This window comes from Macrobrachium rosenbergii, chromosome 35 (genome assembly GCF_040412425.1).
Source record: "Macrobrachium rosenbergii isolate ZJJX-2024 chromosome 35, ASM4041242v1, whole genome shotgun sequence".
Classification (NCBI taxonomy): domain Eukaryota; kingdom Metazoa; phylum Arthropoda; class Malacostraca; order Decapoda; family Palaemonidae; genus Macrobrachium; species Macrobrachium rosenbergii.
This window is the reverse complement of record NC_089775.1, coordinates 3,630,633-3,641,154: the sequence shown is the minus strand read 5'-3', so window position 1 is coordinate 3,641,154 and position 10,522 is coordinate 3,630,633. Positions and strand designations below refer to the sequence as shown.

The window sequence follows — 10,522 nt, the reverse complement described above, 5'->3', positions numbered from 1 at the left end:
TAGAATTTATCAATTTATTATTTGCACATGGCAGCTATTTGTTCCGACATGTAAATAAACAAGTGTATGACGCACCGTGTTATTTTATGATATATTTATTGTTTTAAGAATAAATATGAATAATTATATATAAAATATACTTATATATTCTTTAAAATATATTATATACGCGTAAAAATATTTTTATAATTAAATAAATTAAATTACGGTATTTTAATTAGATACTCATTTGACTCAAAACACGCTAACAACAATTCCGCATTAAATTGATTTTCAATAAACAAACTCAATATATTTATATATCAAATCATCACCAATGAATAATAAATGTATTCAAATTATATTATTTATTACTGTACCATTCCTTCTATAGACCAACTATATTTAAACCATAGATCCTGGAACGCCATTTGCTATCTATAGATTACAATTATCAGTTTATCTCTCTCTCTCTCTCTCTCAAGATAACATATAACATCCTTTATGCGAAAATATATGATTAAAAGCTAGTATTTATCTCTTTCAATATAAATATTGCAGTTAATTCAAAGCCAGTATTTATATTTAAAGTTTAACGATTATTTATATAAAAAATTTAAGCTCTTTCTATCAGTTATCTTATTATATTTACGAGAAATATCGCTATATATAATAATCGTATAATTTCCTTACAATAATTAACTGAGCTACACATATGATTAAAAAGTTATTTAATAAATATATCGATTTGAATGTTACAGTAGAGATTCATATTACTAAACAGTAGGCAAATGGACAGTCAGTAAGCATATTTATTTATACCTTTGTTTATTTATTCGTAACATCAATCGTAAATCTACTATACCTTCTTCAGAACAGAAGCTGGTGTTAATAAAGTTATCTAAAATCTATTTTCTACATTTGACCCCCAAGGGGATGGTCCTAAACACGGCGAATCAGTGTAGGTGAGTCACCGTTTCCCCATGTTTAGCACTCACCCCTGGGGGGGATCAAATAGCTTTGTATATAGTTTGAGGAACTGATTACCATGGGCCGTAATTGGGTTGTTTGGTAAATAGCATCCTAATTTTTGGTAGGTCGCAAAGAGCTCGGTAGGTATCATTATAGTAGCACCCCAGAGCCTTTCTAGAAGTCTAGAAAATACCACATTATTACGAAGACATTTCTAGAACATATTCTAGACTTCTACTTACATTTTCTTATAAGTAAAAGTGACTAGAGTACAAACTTTATACTTTTTAATTGTGAAAATATCGTAAATGCACTTTATGATAAAAATATTAAAATATTCAGGTATAAGTGTTTTTAAGGTTCATAATTTTTTCTTTCAATTGGTTATTTTTCTTTCAGTTTAGGGATAATTCTTCCCCCATAATCCTTTCCTGTCCTTGTCTTTATATGTATATATATATATATATATATATATATATATATATATATATATATATATATATATATATATATATATATATATATATATATATATATATATATACATGGGTGTTAGGGTAATTCATATTGAACAGAAGACTACACTGTTCCAATTTCACTTTAGGGTGGACACTAGTCCTAGTAATTCAGTTTTTAATTTTCCTCACAGTCAACTGTTGCTCTTTTCATTTCCAATTTGCCCCGTATTCCTGATTACCGAGCTTTCAAGTAATGAGCCATTTCAATCCTAGGCTAATAATTCTTACTGGCTCAGTGAAGGCCCACCATTCAAAATGGAGTTTCGTGGCAAAAGAATGTAATCAGTTTATAAAATCTTCAGAAGCATTGTACCACCATGAACCAGAAAGGGGTCACTGTTAGTAAATAAGTTACCTATTTATCATACAGCTCTTGGGGACTGACTGAATATTCACTGTGCTTGACTCTCCAATATTGTCTGCTTCTAAGATTTGTTGGGCTTTTGTGCCTTACAAATATGGAGAGACTTCTGGTCTGAATATTAATTCAGAGTTCCTTGCAGTCATTTTTCTCCAGCCATTAGACCAGTACCAATTCCTCCTGGGAAACTTTTCTAAGACAAAATCTACTGGTGACCTCCTCCTCTGTCACGCCAATGTTTGGCTTTATCAGAACTTCATCAGGTCTTTTGTCATCACTCAGGACACCTCTTGCAAGCAATTGACAAACCTGACATCTAATTCTGGTGGTTTGGCTTCTTCATAAAACTACTTCTAGCTTATTATGCAAATTTTGTTCGCTATCTCGTCTATGAGGGTTCAGATCATTCGTTCTCTATCAGTGATTCTCTTCTACTGCACAGTCCTTAACCTATTGTGTCTACCATCTCAATGGCAACCATTTGATCCCACTGAGGTGACAATGTTGCATACACAGTGAGCAGTGTTCTATGAATCCTGCAACTTTTCATACATTTTATTCTCTGTGATGACAACGTTGGCAAACCTCATTATCATTAAGGCTGGTGATAGGGTTACCTTCCTGAAAGATAAAAGTACTTCATGTGTTTCACAGAAACTAGATGTATTACTGACAATCCCAAGTTCCTTTTTCATCCCAGTTTAATAAATGTTGATATGTCTTTTTGACAGTTACAAAAGTGTCTCTCATATGGGGGACTTCATCTCAACAAGACTGGATTGAAGGGTACAATCTCTCTCAATTCTCATGGGATTTGAGATCTTGAAAGTTCATGTTCTTCCATCTTGGGCACTCTCTCCTACAATGCCTCAGCTATCAGCTCATTCCAGGACCTTTTGGTCTCTCCCAGTGGTAGGCAGTCTGCCATTTTCACTTGAATGAAAGTGAGAGTTAGTCACATATCACTGAGTAATTTGGGGAATGCCTTTTAGACTGATATGCCTACTAGGCTGTGGGATGACTGATTTTTCTGTTATGCCTCTGACTCTCAACGGCTGGGAGGACTGGTGGTGGCATTCTGCAATTGCAACAAGGTCCTTGCTAACCCAGGACTAGTATTGTATTTTACTTCTAAACTGACAAACATGTCCTCTAGTTTTGTAGATTGGTTCACTCTCTTGACCTCCTAACAGGACATCAACCTTTCCTTCAGCGACACAACAAATAAAGTAAAATTACGACACCACTTACGCAGCAGTCAACCGGGGAAGGGTGAAAGAAAACGACGCAACTTGTGATGCTTTCTATCTTGCCTATCGGTACAGTTCTATTGATCTCCTAATTTTCTCGGGACTTAATTCAGTAATGTCTTTAGTCGCATTACTTTCTAATTATATCTCTCTCTATAAAATATATTACTATACATCTTTTACAATTAACAAAAAACAACCGGATGACATGACATGGATGTTTTAGGAACACATTCGTTTGGTCTTCAGAGTTTCGCCTGACACGAACGAGAGTACTGCGAGTGCAAAGATTGAAAATGAATTTACACAGGTTGTGAATCAGGATGCCACAAATTAAGGTGGAAGGACAAAATAAACCCAACCGCAAAGTGCAATGAATAGCAGTGGCCCACCGTACTGAAATTGGCCGAGCAACACCGGGTGAAAAAGGAATGCATTTCTTATTTTTGGAATAAGTTCCTGACAGTTTCTCTTCAAATCTAAATACAGCTGGTTTCACAATGTTAATAAAACCTTCTACATGGTACTGTACATACATCTCTGGTCAAATTTCAAGTCAGGAAACAAGTACATAAATGCATAAAATGTCCTGGGATTATTGTAAACGCCTTTTGAATTTAACTTTTCGACAAACAATGTCCGAGTGACTGCCTTCCTAAACGTGGAAAATGTATGATTTGAGAATTCATCGAATCAAATACAAATACAGACTGTCTCTGACACAACAGGTGGGCTTTGTCACGAAGGGTTGGCTGTAAGTTGAGGAAATGTACAAAGTTATGTCTGACAATCTGCACCCTTTTCCTAAATCTGTACTGTATATGTCAGTTTTATGTAACCTAGTATGTATCAATTCTTTACATAGGTACAGCATGTATAACCTTGGAAATTCAGGTTCAGATTACTGTTAGATGCATTTTCAATACGGTGTACGATGAGAACAGTCTGTGAACGAGAAAAGTTACTTCAGAGAAACAGGAAAAATGTTACCATTCTATTTCTGAGACAGGATCCGACACCTAGAGATAGTGAAAGGGACTACAAATGAGTAATGTTTCCTACTAGGATGATGGTTTCACCATTGTACTTTTCAGAAACAGCTGATGCAAGAATTTTGGATACTAACTAATAGTCTAATGTGCAAAAGTGACCAAAACCAGTGCAGTTTTCAAGCAATTTCAGCGTCTACACGACACTAAGTGCAGAGGTGTGTTACCTGTTGGTAGTTACCTGCAAAACTTAGTATACATTATGGGTGTATAGTGTGAAATCTAACCAAGGCATCGATTTATTTGTTAGCATTAAATAATCACTGGTAAAAGAATCTTAATAAAACCTGCCGACCAATTCCCAAACTGCACAAGATCTTTCTCGATTAAAAACTGCTGGATTTACCCGACTTCTCTCCACGATGAGAACATATAAAGTACGAGGTTGCTAGACACCAGTTTATGGAGGGGAACTCTCATACCGAGAGACGCACAAGGACAGGAATTCGAGTGTGCAAAAAACTATTCATTGCATACCTCTTCACGAAAAACAAAAACTTGTCATGTCACGTTACAGAAATAAACTTCTGGACAATAAATACAAAAATAAATTATACCTCCATAACAATACTAAAGACTGAAAGTAAGAACCACCAGGTATATAGAGCCGTTTTCCAAATTCGCTTCTTCAGTTCGAGCACTTGTCCCGCGGTTTTCCATCGTCCCCGTTAGGGCTATGAACATGCAACCAGTTGGGGGCAGTAGGGCTTATTGCAGGTTTCTCCACAACGCTCCCGAGACTCCAGCTGGTTGAAGAGGAGAGGTTTCTTGCAAAATGTGCACTCCTGGGGAGAAAAATTATAAAATACACAATCATATTTTTTTAAAACCTAGAATTTTAAGCATGGAAAACTTATTGGAAGATTCAAAGTTTAACTTGTGATAATCATGAATAGTGAATAGTTAGATTCTATTACAGTTACCTAGTTCCAGAGGACATTTTAATCAAATTATTGAGCCAAAAATCTTCATTCTAATGGGGCTGGCACACAGGATTTTTCCTCAAACATTTGAGATAAATTACTGTGTATTTAATTACACTTAAATTCTTGAAGATTCTGACAATTTTTTCAAGCTATCTGCATCCAATATTGTCATTTGAATTCTTACACGAACAAAATACATCATCAGTACTAAGACTTACATCGGAGCAACTTTTTTCCATCAGAGGCAATCCGATTCCTTTCCAGACTGTTGTGAGGTCGGCAACAAAGTGGTCCATCATAGCAGGGGTGTGTTGGGGCGTTGGTGCGATACGTAGCTTCTCCTGTCCTCTGGGGACAGTGGGATAGTTGATTGCTTGGACGTAATGACCAAACTCTCGTATCAATTCGTCAGACACCTTTGTACTGAGCAGTGGGTCGCCAATCTGTGAAGAGATTAAAAAAATGAAAGGTCATTTTGGTGAATGCTACCTTGGGCTTCAGATATATCCTGGTCTGGGAATAAATGGAATAGATTCTTCCTCAATTTGAGGAGTAAAATTGAAAGACAAGGTAGGCCACTGTGCAGATATTATTTACATGAAATTCTAAATCTTACGAATGACATATTTAAGAGAATGAAACCTTGAAAAAGTGTTCCTTCCTAAAGAAGTTATGCTTTAGATTGTTATCATAATTGTCAGCCCCCAACAATGCTCTTACCACAAGCACAACAAACATTACGTTTGATGATTTTTGTGAACGTGCACTCACATGAACTGGAATAATGTGGGAGGGGCAGTGCTCGACCGGGAAGCCTTTCTCCATCAGGGAGGTGCGTAAGTAGCGGACAGCCTTCTGGTGCGTAGCCCTCATCGAACGGCCCTCCTCGCTGCTCAGAATGTTGACAGCAGCCAGGGCTCCAGACACAACAGTGGGAGGTAAGGACGTCGTGAAAATGAATCCCGCGGCGTAGCTACGTATCATGTCAATGAGGGTCCCACTTCCCGCTATGTAGCCACCTATGTTGCCGAATGCTTTGCCTGAAAGAGGGAAAAGATAAATGTTGAAAAGTGAAGGATTAACACAAAGACCTACGCCATATGTAACTGTATTTTAAACTCTGTAAATCATTGTGGGATTTTTTCTTTACCTAAAGTGCCCGAAACTATGTCGATCTTGTGGTGCAAGCCATCTCGATCGGCTATTCCCGCGCCTTTCTCTCCATACAAGCCGACTGCGTGCACTTCATCAACAAACGTAATTGCTCCGTACTTATGAGCAACCTGAGAAATAAATAAAAATACAGTTAACAATAATGGCAGAATACAGCCTACAATTTTTGTTTGTATACAAGCACAAGACAACAAATGCAATCCAAACTTCAATGACATCACAAAGCGCAACAAAGGGTTCTTTTAGGGAAAACTGGCAAGCTCACTCACATCGCACAATTCATTCAGCGGACAAACTGCACCCGTCATCGAGTGGACAGTTTCAAACGCGACAATCTTGGGTGTCGAGACGTCCTTCGACTTCAACAGCTCCTCGAGGTGTCCGGGGTCATTGTGGCGGAAGATGTGCTTCGGAACTCCGGAATTGCGAATTCCCTGGATCATTGACGCGTGGTTTCCCTCATCGGAGAATATCTCACAGTCTGCAAATGAAAGTTGTATTTGTTAACTGAACTCTATTTTTTCTGTTTACCATTTCTGACCATACTGTGACTAAGTACACATACTCTGTTTTAAATTCTGATACCCTAATCGGAAGTGGATCACAAAAACTCAATTTACAGCAAAAGAGTGAGGGTCTGATTTATCAAAGATATGGTTTGGAATTCCAAAAAGCACAGCTTAATTTAGTTCGCTGATTAAACAAGTTTTAATATTTTAATATGAGTAAAGAAGGAACAGGATAAAATCATTATGAAAATAAAAATTAAAATTTTTTCACTTAAAATACATAAATACAATACTTAATATAAAGGACTAGCTATACCACTTTCACCTTGTGTTCAGAATAATTTCACAAAGTCAAACTAACAAGAAAGGAGGTTTATCCTCTATGGAAGGAGAGTCAAATTAAGTATACAAGCTGTCAATCACTGCAAACCAGCGTTGTGCTGCGTCTAGCAATAATCTGTCCATTGCATGACCACTCAACATTACCCTGAGAGAGACAAATTGTTTAGCTTTACAGTCGACCACCGGTATTCGCGGGGATGTGTACCCGCCCCCAGCACGAATAAAACCTTATGACTGCCTATTTTGATAGTTCAAAACACCAAAAAACCCTCTAAAAATGCTTATACCTGAATATTTTAGTAGTTTTATCACAAAAAGTACATTTAGTCATGAAAGTGACATGACAATACAGTAATCTGTGAATATTTCTCTATGAAAAAAACTGCGATTAGGCAAAATTTCCGTGAATAATGTGTATATACATTCCACAGAGACATCCGCGCGTAGGTGAAGCCGCTAATACGCGGTGGTCCACTGTAAACCATGTCCTCTACTGTTACATACTTTCAAAACCAGACTTACTTGGAAGGGCCTTAGCCAGGGTATAAAGGGTAGAGTCGTTGGCAACATAGCACGAAGTGAAGAGCAAGGCTGCATCCTTCTGGTGAATTTCTGCTAGCTTAGACTCCAGCGCTTCGTGTAGGATGGTGTTCCCCGATATGTTTCGAGTCCCTCCGGCTCCCGCCCCGTGTTCTTCCAGAGCAGATTTCACTGCGCCGCGGACGCCCCCATGCCTGGACATTCCTGCGAAGGCCAGATCTCGTTACAAAAGCTCTAATCTTGCGAGAACAGTAGAGATTTCTAAACACGGACACCAACCAAAAAATGCCAGGGTCAACACAGAGCAAAACCTTACCCAAGTAATCGTTCGAACACCAAACGGTAATCTCTCTTTCGCCCCAGGAGTATTCTTTGGCCTTGGGGAACTCGTCAGCCATGCGGGCCACCTTCTTGAACACGCGGTACGAATGGTCCGCCTTCTTGCGCGCGATCTGCTCTTGGAAGAAGTCGTTGTACGGAAACACAGATGATTCTGAAACGGGAAATTCTGTGAGCGGAACTTCCCAGCTGATCTGAATCCAGTGTCAAATATACTATTTGTGAATCAGTATTCTGAGTTGTGAAGTTTCAAAATGGAAAGCAACAGTCAAATGACTCACGTCCAAGAATTCCTCAATAGTGACGTGGCAATCCTACTGAAGTATTATCTACTGTACACTACACAGTAATGAAAACAGCAACAGTACTAGATTCCTACACAAGCATCACAATGACTAAAAATGTATTTCTTTGACAAATGAGCAGAAGGATGAGAGGCGGAGTAAACAGCCCGTTCGATTAATGTCATGCTTTGTCAGGGGGTTCGGAAGAAATGCTTCTCAGCTACAAGATAACAAGCAAAGGGATTTAATGATGTTAACGTTACGAGGAAGAAGAGACGAACGGAGACTGAGCGTCTCCCACGATGCAGTTCAAGCGAGAGTTCGTATCTAAACTATGCAAGGCAAATAATAGGGTTGATTGGGGGGATATGCAGCCAAAACAAAACATATTCAAGGAAAACAAGTCCAGGCTGTTTAGATTGTATTAGGAAAACAGTAAATTAAGCACAACCGGCCCAAGATGAACGGGAGGTTGAGGAGGGGAGACGGACGTCCAGAGTGAGACCCACCTTCATTTTTGCCAGCGTCCTTTTCAAGGACTGCCTGGGATGCCAAAAAGGGGCATTTACCCTTGGGCTTAGTCTCCTGGGTAGCAGGGCCTGCTGGAGGCCAACACCAAAGAGGAGAGAAAAATGGAAACGTCAGCTGTCTTGCGTTTACTGTCAAGTCATTCGTGATTAAAACATGGAAGCTAATCTGTTAGATATTATCACAAACATGAGATTGGCTACGTAATGCTAAATTTATGGTGGCGGGGGTAAAATGTACGTCTGGTACGCCATACTTATACAAGGCCACCTTATTTGACTTTACAAAAGGGCCGGTTTATCAACCAAGGTACTTCATGTCTAAGAACACCCCAAACTCGTTTATAAACACATGAATATCAGTCCAATTAAAACAAGGCATTCTGTCAACTGTCCTGGGGCTATGAACCACTTAAAATCTGTCCCAATCCTACAAATGACAGTCAAATGAATACTCAACCCTTAATATCAATCAGTGAATACTTTATACATCTGTAAAACCTCAAAGAAGTCCAGCACACAGGTGAATTAACATTAATTACCTTGTTCGCGAGCCGCCAGGTCGATGATGTCCTCCTGAACCTCCTTGCTTGCATGCTTCACCAAGTTCTCGCTGGCCATGAAGGGGCACTTCTTTTCTCCTTCTGCTGAAAGGACATCGGTCAGCTATAAGTTAAGTGTATCTTAGTTTAACCAGGCCACTGATCTGATTAACAGCTCTCCTAGGGCTGGCCCGAAGGATTAGGCCTATTTTACGTGGCTAAGAACCACCTGGTTGCCTAGCAACGGGACCTACAGCTTGTTGGGGAATCCGAACCACGTCGTGACGAGAAATGAATTTCTGTCGCCAGAAATAAATTCCTCTAATTCTTCACTGGCCGGTCGGGGAGTCGAACGCTGGGCCAACAGTGTGCTAGCCGAGAGCTCTACCCACCCCTCCAATGAAGAACTCGGTCAGCTATAATTACAGACAGTATGGCTTTGCGAACAAACTTAGCTGCACATACATATATACATACGTTTACTCCGGTTGCATAAATGACATCAAATATAAAATCTAGGCTAAAGACTAAGTGCTTGGACCTATGAGGTCACTCAGCACTGAGGGGAAATTGAGAGCAAGATGTTTGAAAGGTGTAACAGGAGGAAAACTTTTGCACTATGAAACAATTGTTAGGAGTGGGTGGAATGTAGGACGGAAGAAAGAGAATATGAAAGGAGGTACAGTCAAAGGAATGAAAGCGGTCGCTTCTACGGGCCTGAGGAAGGGACGCCTTTGGTTATACAAGAATCTGAAAGGAAGCTAATGTATAAACACTCACTCTCACTCTCTCTCTCTCTACTCATACAAACTGCAACAGATGACCAAAGGACGCACGATGCTTGCAACCGCTTTCAACCAGTTTCAAAAATGTGAATGGAAACAAGCAAACACCACTTTCATATATTTCCACACATTATTCGAGACGGTACAAATGCTTGGGCAATCGGAACAGCCGTGAGAGCTACCAATTAAAATTCTGGCGGTTTTGTATAAACCCAGAGTGGTTCTGAGTGATTCTCGTTAAGAAATCGTGGTCTGTTTACGTTTTAAATGAATAATTTATGCTAAATTTCTTTTAAATACATTTCTACGCTAATATATTTCCTTTGTATTCAATCCAATTGATATCAGGATTGCTTCAATGCAAATAATGTATTTGAGTATATATATATATATATATATATATATATATATATATATATAGAGAGA

The 10,522-nt window shown here is 38.8% G+C and overlaps 1 protein-coding gene across 18 annotated transcripts in view; it reads right to left on the bottom strand.

The window, feature by feature from the left end:
- Positions 1 to 3,122: 3,122 nt before the first annotated feature.
- Positions 3,123 to 10,522, bottom strand: part of Alas (5-aminolevulinate synthase) — a 19,354-nt gene continuing 11,954 nt past the window's right edge. For 3 of the 18 annotated variants that reach the window (XM_067134167.1, XM_067134158.1, XM_067134166.1), the window contains exons 3-11: positions 9,312 to 9,413; positions 8,752 to 8,841; positions 7,936 to 8,112; positions 7,602 to 7,823; positions 6,498 to 6,709; positions 6,206 to 6,338; positions 5,827 to 6,095; positions 5,274 to 5,498; positions 3,123 to 4,914 (exon numbers count right to left, since the gene is read on the bottom strand). In XM_067134167.1, the coding sequence (XP_066990268.1) occupies positions 4,804 to 4,914; positions 5,274 to 5,498; positions 5,827 to 6,095; positions 6,206 to 6,338; positions 6,498 to 6,709; positions 7,602 to 7,823; positions 7,936 to 8,112; positions 8,752 to 8,841; positions 9,312 to 9,413 (1,541 nt within the window). In that variant the 3' untranslated portion in view covers positions 3,123 to 4,803. Of the gene's footprint in view, positions 4,915 to 5,273; positions 5,499 to 5,826; positions 6,096 to 6,205; positions 6,339 to 6,497; positions 6,710 to 7,601; positions 7,824 to 7,935; positions 8,113 to 8,751; positions 8,845 to 9,311; positions 9,417 to 10,522 lie in introns of all 18 variants that reach the window. The other 15 variants (XM_067134160.1, XM_067134155.1, XM_067134159.1 and 12 more) reach the window with 5 other exon arrangements.